Consider the following 17,026-nt stretch of genomic DNA (forward strand, 5'->3'; position numbering starts at 1 on the left):
CCCCAGGCGCTGTTCTCAGCCCGCCTGGCGGGGCAGTACAATATACAGTCTATACACTATCATACTAAGAAACAAAAGCAGCCACCCCCTTTTAAAAACGGTGTCTTCTACTGAGACGGTGGAAAAAACAAGATGGGGGCTGCACGTTGGTGGTGGTGGAGGGGATCCCCATTACCTGTAAAGCGCTTTGAGTGGAGTGTTCAGAAAAGCGCGATATAAGTGTAAGCAATTAATTAATTAATTAATTAATTAAAAGCGTTTCCATCTCGTCTTGTCCAGATCGCATCCGAGCTGGGACTGGTCAGTACGGGAAAATGTATCTCAAAAAAGAACCTGCTGTAGTGATGTAGTGATAGACCAGTAGGTGGCAGCCAATGGGCGACACTGCACCATAGGAGGCGCTGTCCTTCAGATGAGTTAAACAGATCCTGCTGTATTAAAAATCTCAGGGCAAGAGGCAGGTTGTTAACTCCAGTGTCTGGGGCAAACTACACTCTGGATTTGTATAATCTAGGGCTCCCTATTTTTTAAAAAATGAGTTATGCATGTACAATACAAGTGATATGCAATGTTTTGTAATGTATTCAGATGTACAGAACTAGTATGCATCCATACAAAAAATTCCCCATGGGGGACAAAGTTAATCTTATTTCCTGGGATGAGGAAGAATCTACAAGATGAAAGGCTAAACAATCTGTTAACTCTCATGTTATTAGTTATTGTATTTTTTAAGTTTATTTTGATTTGCCTGTGAAGCAAGAAAAGTCCCCCTAAAGTCTATGGACCTCCTTTTCATGTTCGGAGCAGAAATCCCAAAACGTGAGATTATGTAAAGTCAGTAACGATCATTTAATTTTTGCGGGCATGCTTTCATCATGCAAGAGCGTGATGCTGACTGCGTCTGATGAACTGTGCAGTGTGCGTCAGGATGCCTTCGCAAGAGAAAGGGTTTTGCATTGTGAATGGTGCTAATCTCTGGTTTGACTAAGCAATTAAGCGTACTTCCCTCAAGTGCCTCTGCAGTTAGTAAAAGCACAAGAAGAGATCGATCAAGGAGCTCAAGTCCACAGGACAGGAAAGCTGACAGTAGCAGCCACTATCTGCCTTAACTTTCTTTACTTAACGTTTTTTCCTCATGGTCCCTGAGCTTAAAATATAAAACTCACAGGTAGATATAAGAGGTGCTAATGACAAAAATATTTGTAATCTAAAATAGTTTCTTGGATCCATAAACTTCTAACAGCAGGATGTCTTCTTCTTAAACATGATTCCCTTTCCACCAAAACAGGCACTGCACAATTCCAGTCTTTGTGCCTGCATGGTACTACAGTTAAAGGCATCAGCTACACCCAACTAGTCAGCTAGTTTAACCATTAACTAGCCATTTGCACAAAAGGCCTCACAGACTGGGTTTTCCACCTGTCCTGAGGTGTCTTGTATTTAGGCTCTAGCTTCAGTGGGTAATGCACTTGTAAGAAGTTCAGAGCAAGAGAAAGCAAGTTACCTGGCAGGGAAAAAGCATTCAGAGCACAAGCCGGACACAAAAATAAAGCTGGGACAAAAATAATCCCATCAGCTCATCCATACAGAAAAATCTGCCTGGACTGCTTTAAAAAAAAAGTTCACTTAATTATAATTTAAAACGTGCGTTTTTTCTTCTTCAGCTATCTCGGAGGACTTGTCGGCTCTCTGCCTGGGTCACCCGAACAGAAGGACACCAGCACAACAGATGTTAACAGGTTGAATTTACATTTTTACTTCCAAAAAAAGTCATACATACAGGGATGGAAATGGAAAGGGAGAGAGGTGGGACGAGCAAAAACTTTGAACAATGATTTCTACAATGGTAGCTACGAGTAACATATCCAAATCTGACAGCAGTTTCTGTAGCGTCTGATGAGTTCCTCTGGCATGTCTTTGCCACACAGAAGTAAAAGGAATGAGGCTATTCATTAAGGTAACATTGCTCATGGCGAAGTCCAAAGGGAACAGTAAAGTTTACCTTACACAGTGCGAGTTTATAATACACAGCAATTTGTAGTCATCTCTATTTTTTTCTCAGTATGTTTATTTTAATGGCATAATGCAATGAAAGTGGAGAGTATCATTACTAACACTAGAATAATTAAATTTGTATGTTATACATGTACAGCAACTAACTGCTTTACAAAAAAGCAAAATAATACAATATATCGTCACATGTATTTACAGTGTAGTAAATATACCTTTGTCAAATTTTACACAAAATATTTACAGAGGTGAAACGTACTGCATTAAAAAAAATAGTGTGGCTAACGCTCAACAGTGACTCCTTGTGGCGAAAATGTGTTTTGCATAACCTCGTGGAAGAGGTGCCTAATTTTAGGTCATTACTCCTTGCAAACGACATGTCTGACTGCAGTTAGGAATAGTGCAATTCTACACACTACAAAACAGCCTTCACACAAACCAGGTCATCTGCTCTATGTGCACTCTCAGCTTTTAAAATCTTTTTGAAAATCATTAGGTGCCCTCAGAAAATGGTGGTTGTATTTTTTAAAAGGTCTCGGTTCCGGATGAGCTTTGTTTCGCTGTCCAGTCAGAGGCAGGACCTTTATCTCTGCAATGCAAACCAACAGCCGCCACTCAGTCTGCCATATTCTGGAGTTCCCAGCTAACAAACGTCACGTCTGTGCTTGCTAACCTTTTCAGTATCCAGTTCCCAGTCCATCGCTATTCCCCCTACAGTTGCGTACCATTGTCACACAGGTGCAGAGCATTCTTTTGAGGAGGAATTCGCAAAATATTTCTCATTAAAGGGTGAGAAAATGGGAATTCCAAAATGAGTGAAAATATTTTTAAGTTTGTTCCTATTCAATAAACAATTTTTACTAATTCGGTATCATCTATTGAAAACTGAAATAACCCCGCATTGGAGACTAAAGGCTTATAAGCGAGTTGATCCAACTAGTCGTTTTTCCCTTCCCATACAGTTGTGCAGACAGAGCTTCTCCCACCTTCTGCTAAGGTGCGAGATTTCTTTCTGCGCAACGTCTGCATCGCGCTGCGCCAGGTGACACTTGTGACAAGAGAGAGCAAGTTGCCTGGGGAGGGAAAACTGCATTCTGCACCCTGGCACGAAACACAAATAAAGCAGAGATGCACCCAGAATCCTCCCCTCAGCTGAATCAGTTTCGTCTCAGGCCTCTCCTGTACAGCATCTCGGTTACTGGCGGTCCAAAACCTAGAGAGACTTGGGGCGACGCTCTCGGAAACACCCGGTCGAAGTGGCATCGGCAGACAAACGGCAAATAAGGGGTGGGTTCTCAGGAGAAGGCGGCTCCCACAACCAAATTACAGAACCAAAGATGGTCCTTTTCTTCTCAGCCGTATGACACAGGAACGAACGGATTTCTAGCTTGGGAACACCTTGGAAAGGCCTACAAGGAGCAAACAAACTTTTAAAGTACCTTGGCTACATTTGTTAAATCACCTTTACACTGTCCAGACCTATTTTAATATACATACTCCCTCCACTAGCGACTGCATTAATTATTTTGGTCGGTATTTTGTTAACTATAATATCAAGATAATCAAAAAGCATTCACTATCTGTAAATATATATAATACGAAACTCAGGCTGCCTCCGTCCCTCACTCTCAAATGAACTTTCTCTCTTAAAGTCAGTGATATAGGAGCTTATTCTGTCACTATATTGCAGTTCCTGTACTTTGGTTCCTTTAACAATACAACATTAAGGTCTGTAACACCTTGTCAGATTGGGTTTGGTACCTTTATGTTACTTTCAAAGCTATTTTTTCCCTTTATTGGCTCTCTTTGAGAGGAAGGGCTGTATTCCAGATAGGTTGTTACTGTCAATTCAAGTATTTAAACATTTGTAAACAAAATATACCCATTTAAGATGACTTTTTCGCTTTCGATGGTATCCATCCATCCTTCCTTGAATTAGCACCTACAGGTTTCGACAGAACAACGGGTCACCATTTGAAACGAGGCGTGTGTGCACCAATTTCATTAGGACTGTGTATTATATATTGTTAGGATGCATAACACAGCACTCGACGACACACACAAAAACAAGAACGGCAGGTTGGAGCTGGTTCATGTGAAGAGGTGCAGAACAAACTCCCTCACAGGACTGGCGTCCTCTTGAAAAAAATGCAGTCACGGCCACTTCAGGCAGCACCTGGGCCCCTCTCCCCTCGAGTGTACAACGCGCGCCAGGCTGTTTCGGCGGCTGTTCGTTCGAAGAGCTGCACTCCGGTTTTGCTAATATTAAAAGCCAAAACGCAGCGTTTGGTCAGTATCATGTCAGTAGCACCACGCTTTTTGTTTAAATCGCACCGAGAATAACTAGAAAGGGTCTGGGGTTTGTAATATGCCTGAAAACAGAGCATTCAGATGTGCTGGCAGCTCTGAATCGATCGCAGCATTTACAACTGCACTGAAACAGGCCCTGGCAGCCAAACCAAGCAAGGCTAGCAATCAGGAGCTTTTATTTTTAAAACAAAAGCACACATTCTGCTCTTAAAACATCAATGGGGGCAAGTCTGTCCTAATTCAGAGCGCAAAAACACTCAAAACCTCATTTTGCTATCCGAGATTGCGACTAGACTGTGTGCACAAAAAGCACAAGGTAGTTCAAGAGGGTGCATCCAGCTCCACGCTCTTTGCAAGTGGGTGTTCATTTTAGGATTAGCAGCGAAGAGTACGTCACCGCTTGAGGCCCCTCTCTCTCGTCTCTTGTGCTGTACACCAAGAGAGGAGGCTGGAGGGGCCAGGGAGGAGGGCCCCCCCCAAAAGCTCATCGTCTAATCAACTGGCAGAAGCGAGGGAGTCGCAAAGGAAAGGGCAGCCGAGACCCTGGCCCCTCCCAGAGGCACTTGGGAGCCAGCGTGGCTCTCTGGCAGCGGGAAAGCCCGCGACTGCCCACCAGGTGGCGCCGTTCTGGAACTGCACGCGCGGCATTTCTATCAATTCTAACGGGAGCACCAAGTCTGCCGTTTTAATGCGCTTGGCTGACAACGCCAGTCGGAGAAGGCGCGGGGGGAAGCTGTCAGTTTTTCCTGGTGTTATCCCTGGTACAAAGGCCACCTGCATGCCAAGGGTACCCACCAAAATAGTTTAGTTCTGCACTTTCACACGACAGACCACACCTAGAAGGGAAATAGCTTAATCTACTGTAAGACAGTCAGTTCTCCGCTGTTTTAATGCTTCAGGAAAGCTCTTGGCATCACACAGTGCCTAAACTAAACAGCATCTTCTACTGCGCGTCACAATGTTCAGAAACACTCCCGCTGCTATTTCAGACAGCTCTCTCCTACAGCTACTGTGGCCATTAGAATGGTCAATCAACATACCTGCAAGCTAATCAATACTATATATCGTATTTACTTATATATTTGTAAATTCTATATTACGGTTTTGGCAAATTTGTTTTGCATATAACAACTGTATCCACTGTCATCTTCTGGACTGTAAACAAATCAAACTGTCATTTTTTTCATCAATAAAATAAAGGAGCTTTTCTATTTACAAGTTTGCGTGTACTTCTAGTGTCTCGCAGTCAGTTTGTTTATGAATTAAAGTTAAAAAAGTTCTTTATAATGGATATTTTGCTATACAGGGCAAACACTACCAGGCAGCGGGGTACTGATGATTGATTGTATATTGTCGTATGATCCTGTTTACAATGCTTTTCTTTACCGTATGTACAGTCTAAAATTAGTACCTGTTTTTACTTTCCAAAGCAAGGCTTCGCTTATTTTACAAACTATAAACATCTGAAAACCCTGACGAAGGCACACAATGGATTGAACAACATCCCAAAATGTGTGTGTGTGTGTGGGAGAGAGAGGGCTTTTTCCCCCTCCCACTTTGTCTTAAATACGTTTTGGATTTCACTACTGCGGATGAAATCGAGTTCCCGAGCTGGGCGATCCGTGGTCCGGTCTGATCTCCACTCTGCTGGGTTCACTGGGTTTCCTGGTCCGGGTGCTGATGTTCTGGCGGCGGATTCCCTCCCCGGGGGCACAGCGGGGAAGCGGTGTGCATTTCTGCAAGAAGACCGGGCCAGTGGAGGTGGCGGACGGATTTCCTTCGACCGACTACGGGTCTTCAGTCAGACGACACCGTCGCCCCGCGCGGAGCCCACGAGCAGCGCGCGAACATCTGTACGGAGCTCCTCGCCGCAGACGGATCCTTACAGCTGGAGGTCAAAAGAGCCGTGCTTGACGATTCTCGCCTCCCCACGGTTTCTAAGACAATCCGAATGAGTACCCAGCTCGCCGACTTTCCGGCCCAAATAAACAAGTCCTTCGGGCTGGCTGGCCGGCCTTTCACACTCCTAACTCGACGACAAGGAAAATTCCACTCAAGGAAACGTGCAAGAGGCCCTGGCTAGCAGATTCCTTCAACCCACGATAAAAAGCCACGTTCTGTGGATTAAAGAAAAGTGTGCAAATAATAGTCTTTTTTTTTTAAACTACTACTATAAAAAAGGCAAAAAAAAATCGAAGCAAGAAGTTTGAACTATAGCAAATGGCTTCCGTTTTCTGACGACTGCTGCAGTGTTGAGAGTTTCAGTGCTTTCTTCCAGCTAAAATATTCCTTAAAAAAAGTCTAATATATATTTTATTATGTAAATTAATACATCCTCAAAAACAACAACAAAAACAAAAAAAAATTAAAAAGGTCTTCTGTAATGCTTCAGAAACACTGGCTGGCTTTTTTTGAAACAAAAAACAAAAAAAATTAAAAACAAAGGCTTTCAAATTCAGGCAGTTCTTCAATGTTGATCGTCAGGCAAACTGGCTGACTTGACGGGTTAAAGGTTAAAAAAAAAAAGGAAAAAGTGCAGCATCATGACTGGCGAGGTTGGCTGGGATATCCCCCCTCCTCCTCCCCCGGGGGACAGACTTCCTTCTTCACACGATCTTCTTAATACTGGGCCGTTTGAAGCTGCCGGCGCTCCTCTGCTTCTGCACCTGGCTGGCCGAGCCGTGCCGCGTGCGGCCGCTGTTGGCGTGGCCCGTGGTGGGGGACAGCTCCACGTTCTCTTTGTCGATCCCTGTCGGCGGGAGGGGAGAAGACGGGGGGGGGGGGGGGAGAGGCACACCCGTGAGAGAGCAGCTCTTTCAAACCGTGAAAGCAAGCAGCAGGACGGCTGAGGCTTCAAACCCCAGAGCTCCGCCACCACCCCTCGTCACCCTTTTCCTGGTTTTTCTTTGCCAGTGCGCTTTTAGATTTTCAGTTCTCAACCTGGGGCCGGGGGAACACTATCTGTTAGCTTGCATTCCAGGGGAGCTTTACAACTCCAGTGCTAAGCACTGTCTTAATAGATCTAATACATCTGCCTGCTTGTTTAGACCTTTATTTAACTTTTTTATCTCACTCCTGAGTGTCAAACAATTCAGGGGTACTATTTCCAACAACAGCAGCAGCATACAGATTTTTACACAAACACCTCAACCCATTTGCCACTATTTCTGACTAAATAGCTGTTACTAGTTGATCGACTGATGTTCAACAGACAGGTAGGAGTGGCACTATGAGACACGCTCACAGCTGGACTGATGGTCATGCCCACATGGGAGTGACATAAGTAGCCACGCCCACATGGGGGTGTGGTATGGAAAGACACACCCACACACCAATTTATAGATGGGTATTATTAGGAGCCCATGATTGGTAAAGGCCAATGGGAAATTTGGCCAGGACTCAAGGGTCTCGACTCAGGCCTTCTTAATTAAGATTAAGATTTTAATTTGCATTTGTCTACAAGCTAATTATGATTAAAACATAAAAAATGCAATTTGCCCTTTTATAAAATACTTGGTTCAATTAAGCATGTAAGTTAAAAAATGAAGTGACAGAGGGACAGCCCTCAGGGAGAGAAAATCATCCCTGGACTAAAGTTGATCCTTGATTAAATATTTGTCTTTTATTCTGCAAAGAGTCCTGGCAAGAAGAATGGCCCTCTCTTGATACAATACACCAAATCCTCAATAGGTGGCACTGTACACACATCTAAAGCACTTCAGCACTCTTCAGCAACTGACAGTGAAAGAGTCCCACATCTGACCTAACATTCGATTGTCCTGTCAATCTAAGACAATCTAAGACTTCTTAGGAAAGTGAAATCAATTACAAAATACAGTGCTGGTAGGGGAGGAAATTGTGCAGTTTTATGAAAATGAGCCCCTTCATTGAACAGAGCTGTCACAGAACTACCACAGCGTTACAATATTTCCTTTGTAAAAAAAAAAGCTATGTTCATATAATGCTATCACCTGTTATCACACCGTAATAACCTTGCACAGTCAACCGAAAAGTTTCTGTGACACATTTTTACACCTCTCTCAAAAAGTGGATTCTTTTCCTCTAGCATGCAAAGCAGGCAGCAGGCCGTCATTTCTGCAGAACAAAGTGAAGTTGTCTCTGCCAGGAAAGAGAAAAAGGTCATTTAAAATGTGCAGCCCACTGCTGGTAGGCTGCAGGGAAACAGTTGTTTCTGATTTACTTATTTGTACGTATTTGTTGTGTACCGAGGAGCTGCCTGAGACCAGCACTGTGCATCAGAGGCAAAAGGAGTCAGATTCCTCCTGCTGAGATCAGAGTACAATATGGCCTCACAGAACAATTTCAGAGGGCCGCAGCCACACAAACACAAATCATTTGTGTTACTGGCCAGGTGGAGACACATTTCTGCCCCCCCCTCCTCCAAAAACGGAGACGATCAGAGATCGGCTTCCTGGTTCTCCTGGGGCTTCTGGCCCCATCGGCCCCGAGCACGTGCCCAGGGCAGGAAACGAGCCGCGCGTTGGGGGGGCGCGGAGAGGTCAAGAGTACCTGGGGCAGGCGAGGAGCTGCATGAAAACGGCAGACTTAGAGCACGGCAGAGACGCTTCGCGGAGAGAGCGCGGGTGAGAGATGGGAGCGAGCAATGGCGAGACCAGAAAAGAGGGTGACAAAACAAAAAGCAACATGATTAAACGCAGAATGGCACATCAACACGAACAGAAAAAAATAAGAAAACGACTCAAAAACAATGCCTTGCTGAAGCTGAAACAGCCATCGAACCCACACTGATTATTATTATATCAACCTGGACCACCTCGTCCCAGAACTGTGCTACATCGTGTAAAGCAGTTGCAGGGAACATTAAACAGGATGTAACACTGATTCTTAAAACATCATCCACAATGTAAGATACTGAACTCCAATACTACATCAATATTTCTCCAGTTCTTACACAGATGTCTCTTTATTCAGCCTTTTCACACTTATAGCTGTTCAATACTATTTCTAGTGTTAAATGAGGGAAGGGAATCAGCTCGGACTTGAAACCCAATAATTATTTAACTGTGTTTTCTATATTACCTGTCACTATTCTCTAGTGTTCTTACAGCTGTTGTCTAGGCTGATACACTAAGATTTGTGAAACAGTGGTCACTTAGAAAAAGTGTTTGTTACACTGCTTTAAAATACACTTAATATTCAATTTTCAAAATGCATCAGTTTGCATTTCTTGCTTTCTTTATAGCAATTATTTGGCTACTTTGATTTCCAGCCCTACAGCATTAACGGAGAACAGCACAAAGCTTCCCAAATCTTTGTTACTTGTGAATACTTCAGTGCTATTCTAAAATAACTTAAAATTCTGTAACATTTAGACTGAACTAGATTCAACAAAGGAACTTTACAGGACAGAATTGTAAGCCTAAAGCTACTAAGTCACACATGAATAAAACAACTTAAAAGTTACCACTCTTCACAAACTATAGGCTTGGACATTATTTGCCCAGTACAGCCCTATAGTTTTCACTTGTACCAGGCATATTCTGGGGCAGTACTTCAGAGGACCTCAACTGGGGCAAAGTTGGGGATCGTCTATAAACTACACAGCAGAAAGAACAGCACCATCGCCCAGGGCGGACAGCAGACAGGCAGATTAAAACAAAAGCAGACAAGACAAAAAAAACACGCAAATAAAAAAACATGGAAAAGGACATTTTATGGCAAAACAGATTTCTAGACATGTGTGATACAATATTTTCTTCCCCTATGTGGGAATTGACGGTGTTGAATCTGAAATTGCAAGCAAATTGGACATGTTGCAGTGCAAGAAACCTGTAATTAACATGGAGGATATTTTGACCTCCTTTTGAAAAATAAGCAGCATTTTATTACTGGTACAAAAGTGATGCCAACATTGCATCTGCTCTGTAGAAGCAATACAATCCACAAATATAACTTATTAAACTTACTAACCAAAACAGGAACACTAAAGGATCCAATACCAGCATTTAGGATGTTATAGCACCAGGTTATGTGCAAGAACACTTTTAAGCACAATCAACAAATTAATCAGGTTTTGATAGAGCATATTATATACATTATATAAATGTTTTTGACTAAAGAAATAAAACAGAAATACCAAAGCAGATATTTAGTAGAAATATGCTAACAAAGCAGGTTTTAAAAATACTGGTCCTTGAGTGGAAAATGAGAAGATGCAGAAAGGCAGGCATTCTTGAATACATTTTTAACTACAACTCACCTTCCAGTCCACATTAAAAAGCACAGTATGCAAATTAAAATGATGATAAAAGTCCTGCATTTATCATTCAAAACTTAAATATATCAGGACCACGCATATAACCTAGATGACAAATTCTTTCAGACTTTGAAAGAGGTTGACCAAAACAAATTAAAATATTGCAAGACTTGTCAGTACCATCAGAAACACCAGTTTTAGAAGCGCCATTTCTAATGAGAAACAAGCACATGTTTCAGTCTGCATACTGCAGCACAGCACCTGGTTGTGAATTTCTCAGGAGTGGCTTGTTTTAGTTAACATAAAGGCTTCCATTGACTGCATCTGACACACTGAACCAACCTGTCAGTTCTTATTTTGCCCCATCTATTGTGCACATGCTGTCGTGAATTTTCCCAGACCATTGTTCTGCTTTCCTATTTCCCACCTTTCTTATGATGTTCTCTGTGCTTTGACAAGCCCTTGCCATGGTTCTGTTGGGCTTCACCACACTACAATGTGTTTCTGCCATGGCACACCACAGCGCCCTTCCAAGAGCAAAGTGTGAATGCCTGTGCGCGTGTGTACAATCTCTGTCTGGAGTACCTCTGCTGCGTGTGTCTGTGCATGCACGTGCACGCGTGTGCTGACCTGGGGAATGCTGGGAGGTGGCGAGCGAGGTCATGGAGTTGGAGAGGTTGAGGTTGGCGGTAATGCTGAGCTGGCTCTGCACCGGCGGAGGGTACGGAGACGTGGGCGTCCGCAGAGACTCCTCGCTCGTCTCCTCGTCGATACCCGGCAGGTAGGTGTCGATCAAGGCATCCAGGAACTTCACGATCAGCTCGGCATAGTCTGGGATCTGGGTTTGCTGGGTGTGGCACAGAGAGACAAGGGGGGGCAGCTTAATCCTCTGTTAATGACAGGAAGAAGCAAAACATCTCAAATGGATGATGAGCATTACAAACACTTTTCAGGACTGAAGGTAACAAACCACTTTGATTCTAACAAAAGTAAGATGGTGATCATTTGCAATACAACATCATACCTATCTGCAGGAAAACAGAGGATTCTAAACTATTTAGAACCCTAACAGACAGATTGGACTCTGTCCCGAGAAGCTTTGTAAGCAAACAGATCCTCTCCTGGGTGGACTGCAGCAGAGTTTTGAAATGGTCGCCCGACTCGTGCGGCTCTCACACATAATTCACTGTATCCCGCATGCCAACAACAGGGCTACAAGGCAGCACGGTGTTGATGGCAGGGGTTTCGATAAATCGTGCTCTCCGCACAGCTGAATTTCTTTAGTGCTGCCAACGAAGATGAAAGGCAGGCACGAGGGTGAACGATCATACCTTTGAGAAGGGTCCGGCGAACCTCCACAAGCCATTGAAACCAAAGCCTGACAGGAGAGAGGAAGAGATGCGTTGGGCAACAGGACTCAGCAGTGCACAAAGGCCCGAGCACAGAGCTCGGCTCATGACTCATTCGTACATGGCCAGCCAGACACTTGAGTACATGCACGCCCTTCTCTTCCTGATTCAGAGACTATTTATGCCACCGGGGTATTAATATCTCTCGTGAAGAATGAAGTGATTTGACTGCAAGGCGGCAATGCTAGCATCACTACTCCTAATGATCTCAAGTGTTCCCAACCTCCTAGCCCTTTTTGCATTTTAGGTTAAGAAAAATGTCAATATTTTGCAAGTACAGTGCTATGGTGCTTAACTGACAGCTATCTGACTTCATGTATTAATGATTCTACTGTATCATGACACTAGAAGAAGCTCACGTATGCACACTGATAATGCATCTCACTCCGTCACACTCTGTTAAACCTGCTCAGCGGTAAACAGGACAAAAAGATGCTTCATTTGCCCACAATGTAATTCTTTTTTTATGACCCTCAAAGTCAGGCCCCTTGTGATGCTCATCAACGCCGCTGATCTTTGAGAACAGCATGTAATCTCACCTGGAGTGTCTTTACGTAAAGAAAGACCATTTGAACTGTGTGAGACCCAGGTGTCCCATAAACTAGGCTCCTAATGTTGAGTTCACAAAACGTACTTGCCAAACATACTAACTGAAACAAGAGCTCTAAGGAATCCAAGAGCAACACTGAGGATCTCACAGTAACAGGGTGCAAGAACAATTTTTAGCAGGATCAGAAAATGAATCTGGTCCCGCGATAAGAGGTAAAATGAATGTGAAAATGTCTGTGTGAAAGAGGCCACATGCCGCACTGAAAGGATTATTACTCTGCAGATAGGAGGGCTGGTACTGAGGGGGTGACTCTTCATGGTACACCACACTCTGCACAATGCCATGGATGGGGTTCAGTAGGTTGGGGTCCTGGCACAGTGATAAGAGGGTATTTATCTTCGAGTCCAGTAAGTTGTGGCTGAAATAAGGAAAAGATGAAGAAGGAATGTAACTATCTGACCTGAACACATGGATGATAACCATTAAAATTACTGGATTCATGCTTTTTCCCCACCCAATATCATAGTCTGGTTTTAATATATTTTCGCTGTTTCCATGTAATTTAGCATGTAATTTAAAACTCCGCCAGGTTCTCACCATACTCCAGTTACAACCCTCACCTCTCGTCTCAAAAGGCAAGGCCCTTTTGTTTGTCCCGATCCCCACGTGCCCAGCTGGGGCTCTCAGGGGTCCCAGAAGGCCAGGAGCTGGGACCAGGATGAGGAGAGGGCTGCTTGCCCCATCAAAACAAAATTTCAAAGTACAGCCCCAGATGAAATACTTACTCCCCAGTGCAATGGAGGGGAGAAAACGTACAACCAACAGAATATCGCCGAAGCATCTCAATCTGTTCAATAAAAAAGCTGTACTATTTTGAAACATTCAAAGTTATATTTATTTTGAGGCAGGGGATTTTTTTTTCTGAACATAAGAGCATCTGTCACAGCCAGTGCAGACTGAAATGTGCACGTAGGCTCATGCTTCACTGTGGGCAGAGCTGTAGCTCTGTAACACAGGACCCTAATCTCTAACACAATCAAACAGCTTTGCTCAACCACCAGTGCTCAGTGTGCAGTGCAGACAGAAACCGCAGGCACGGTGGCGCAAAGTAGCAGAAAGCACTTTCCCAAGGCGCGAAAGCTGGGAGGACTTACACAACTGGAAAGACCTTTGGGAAGACAACGCTAGCTTCAGCTAAATACTCGTACAGGATCCTCTGGTCAAACTCGTCTGTTGTGTATTTCACCAGTGTGGCCTAGAAGAGGAAAGAAAGGAAGTGTTCAGAAAAGATCAGGTCTTCAGGCCCAGGCCTTCTGCTTATCCTTAGATTCAGTCTGTGTCCTGCAGGGATCGCCTGAATTCTTAACCGCCCGCCACAAGACAAGCCTGTACAAACGCAGATGAGCGCGTCGTGACCTTCCCGGGTTTTTCAGGGTCGGAAAGCAGAGGGATCAGGGAACAGAGGAAGGGAAGAAGAGAAAAACTGTGAGGAAAGGAAAGAGGCCTAACAGAGGGACAGGAGAGATCCACAGAGGAACAATAAAGAGACGACATGCTTACTAGGACAGTGAGGAGCAGGGCCTGGATTTTGGGGTCAGTGAGGACCTCCTCGTCCAGCAGCACGTTGGACTCCGACACCGAGACCTTCCGCAGGTGTGGGTGCTGCTGGGAGTTGGCTATTCTTTGGGTCTCTGCCGCAGGAGAGGGGAAAAAAACCCAGCGTAAGCAAGGTAGAAGAGACGCATCTAATCCTGCTCAATTTTCAGAGGGTTTCAGGGACATTTTGCTGCGGATTAATGCAGTGGGAATATAGTCATCTCCTTTTGCTGAATCAGCGCATTTTGTAACAGCAGCTTGTCCTTTTTAGCTGCATGAATTCCAAGAACCGCATGATCAAGTAAAAACAGTATATGTGCTGCATTGCAAATAAAAAATATGTATGCTATTTAACCATGCAAGAAAAATGTAATAATCGTTTTGCGGGGGGTTCCATCAAGGCGATCTGCACAAAAAAAACGTCTTCAACCCCAGCAAGACACTCAGTCAGCAGCTCAGTCCACTGAGTCGAATCAATAAGCTACAATTGGCAAAACACCAAACGCAGTGGGCTGACTTGGCCTGCTTTCATTCACAAATTCTCATGAAGCTGCTCACCTATTTCATAATCGTTTTCTGCTACTCTCCTCATCTTGGGAGGCGTGGTGGTGCCAGATTCAATCTCTGGTCTCTTTGGTGCTTTAGTGTCCGATATCAAGTGGTCGAAGCTCTTCCGCGTCCCTGGTGGACAGAAAATGGGGTCAGCGAACGTACAGAACTGCCCATCGAAACCCAACCAGCCCCCACAGGTAGCAATTCCTACCAAGGTCAGCAGGGGATTTCTTAAGTACCTTTCTTTAATGCCTTCTTACTGTTGTTTAACTGCAACTCCTTCCATCTAATATATATATATATCTGCAACACCCCCAACCCCAGTAGAAAGCATTTCCTTTTAAAATGTGGGGCTCTGCATTTTCTTATTTCCAACTATCTTAATTTTTCTATCACGTTGTTAGAAATAACTATCAAACCAGAATGCTTCTGGCAGGTAGGGTGTGGCATAGCCTGTCACCAGGGCTGCTGTCAACACGTAAGGCTGGCGCCTGTGGGAGTCTCAAACACTTCTGCCACTTATTCAACGCGTGGGGAAGCAAAAACTAATAAGCAGGGAGACGTCTGGACATTCAGGAAGCTCAGACTTTGCAGGAAACGCCGGGGTGACAGCTGAGGAAGAGGAAGAGAGCGGGCAGGACACAGGGAGCCCGCTGGGTCACTCACCCAGCAGCTTCTTGGTGTTGGCCTGTGAGGGCTGACCCATGTCCAGGCTCATGGACTTGCGCGTGCGGGGGCTGATCTGCCCCACAGTGGGGTAGTTGGCAGCCAGATACCGCTCTGAGACTTTGGGGGAAGCCCAGGGCTGGCTCTCTCGCAGCGTCCTGAAAAGCCCAGAGAGAGAGTCAGAGGCGTGCTTTTGGCACTCACTGCAGCTTGCAAGCGAATGAGTTTCTCTTTTCTAGTTCCGCTAAGATATCAGGTGTGAGGCTACAGCTAATTTGCACCCAGTCATGTAGAGAATGTCTTGCTTCATTGCCAGCATGCTGAGATTTTTAAAATAGAGCCCTGTGGTCGGCGCGAGGTACAAGTGAGAAGCTCGTCTGCCATAAGCCCTGCTGGAACATCACAGTCGAGCAGGTTACCCAGCATTCCTCAGCCCACACTGCACTGCACAGCGAGCCCTGGGCAGCGGCCTTCTCTCTCTCGACAGGAAATTGAGCCCGGCAACTCAAGCAGAGGGGCTCGTGCACGTCGCCCAGCTGTGCGATGGACGTAACTGAGCGGACACCCGCGTTCCGAGGACGGCAACGCTCGTGTTCATTCTTGTGCAGTGATGAAACACACTGACCGCACAGCCAAAGAAAGAAAAAATGAACCGGCATGAAAGCACAGCAGCAAACAATTACTAAGAGGCTAAAAAAAGATGCAGACAGATGATGAAATAAGAGCTTTGTTCTTTTTTTAGTTCCATGCTGTCACAGGGCACCATGGCTGTTTTTCACTTCAGGGGCTCCAGCAACCGAACGGCTGAATCCCGAAGGGCAGGACATGCACGCATGTTGATATTCGTTACCGAGTTATACTTGTTTATTACAAACACCAGGGTACGAGAGATACAGGGACCGTAGCTCTCCGGCAAGTTCGCCATCTTGCTACCCGGAACCCGACAGAAGAGAAAAGGAGATGCTGACCTGCAGCTGGGGTCGCTGTGATGCAAGGGGTAGGTGTCCATGGGAACATTCTCCATGGTAACGTCAGACAACAACAGGGACTTCCTGTGCTTGAGACTGCAGCGGCTGCGCACTTCCTCCGAGACGGTCAAGAGTGCTGCGCGCAAGGAGCGGGAAGAGTCTCGTTACAACAGCAAAACACAGCGCCACCCCCACTGACCTCTGTATCCAACACGAGAGTATTTCTAACCCACAGCATTCTGTCCTGTTTTTAACACAGTATTTAATCACTGCACTAGCCATAGCAACCCCATATCGTTACAATCACCCCCGGAGTCAGGGAATATTAACGCAGGTACAGTACAAAGCACCCTCCTGTGCCAAATGAGGTATCATACGGGGCTGCAAGCCTAGCCTTGAAATGACTCGGGACTGACAACTTGCACTGGCAGTCATGTGAGCAGAGAACTTCTCTCTCGTCAATTGTCCTCCTCTCCCGTCGACGACTCAGAATCCGTCCTCAGAACGAACAGTGGAACACGGACCGGAGGACACAAGTGCGAACTATGTGGCAGTGCATTTAAAACCGAGAACAGCAGACAGTTCTTAACCCAGAGGGCTGCAGGCGCATGGCACAAGCTATCCCGGCCACGCTGTGGAAGCTGATAGACCTGGCTTCTTTCAAGAAACAGCCAGATGACTTTGGAGCGATTAGCTGCTAAGTGCCAGTCGAGCGAGATGGCCCGCA

General features: G+C 45.1%; 1 protein-coding gene across 9 annotated transcripts in view; it reads right to left on the reverse strand.

Moving 5' to 3' along the window:
• Window positions 1–1,732: 1,732 nt before the first annotated feature.
• nf1a (neurofibromin 1a) overlaps window positions 1,733–17,026 on the reverse strand; it is a 103,041-nt gene continuing 87,747 nt past the window's right edge. For 3 of the 9 annotated variants that reach the window (XM_069184495.1, XM_069184494.1, XM_069184493.1), the window contains 10 exons: window positions 16,300–16,435; window positions 15,332–15,489; window positions 14,672–14,794; window positions 14,078–14,208; window positions 13,672–13,772; window positions 12,793–12,935; window positions 11,890–11,936; window positions 11,189–11,405; window positions 8,292–8,439; window positions 1,733–7,069 (listed from right to left, as the gene is read on the reverse strand). In XM_069184495.1, the coding sequence (XP_069040596.1) occupies window positions 6,940–7,069; window positions 8,292–8,439; window positions 11,189–11,405; window positions 11,890–11,936; window positions 12,793–12,935; window positions 13,672–13,772; window positions 14,078–14,208; window positions 14,672–14,794; window positions 15,332–15,489; window positions 16,300–16,435 (1,334 nt within the window). In that variant the 3' untranslated portion in view covers window positions 1,733–6,939. The other 6 variants (XM_069184498.1, XM_069184497.1, XM_069184496.1 and 3 more) reach the window with 3 other exon arrangements.

This window comes from Lepisosteus oculatus, chromosome 26 (genome assembly GCF_040954835.1).
Source record: "Lepisosteus oculatus isolate fLepOcu1 chromosome 26, fLepOcu1.hap2, whole genome shotgun sequence".
Taxonomy (NCBI): Eukaryota; Metazoa; Chordata; class Actinopteri; order Semionotiformes; family Lepisosteidae; genus Lepisosteus; species Lepisosteus oculatus.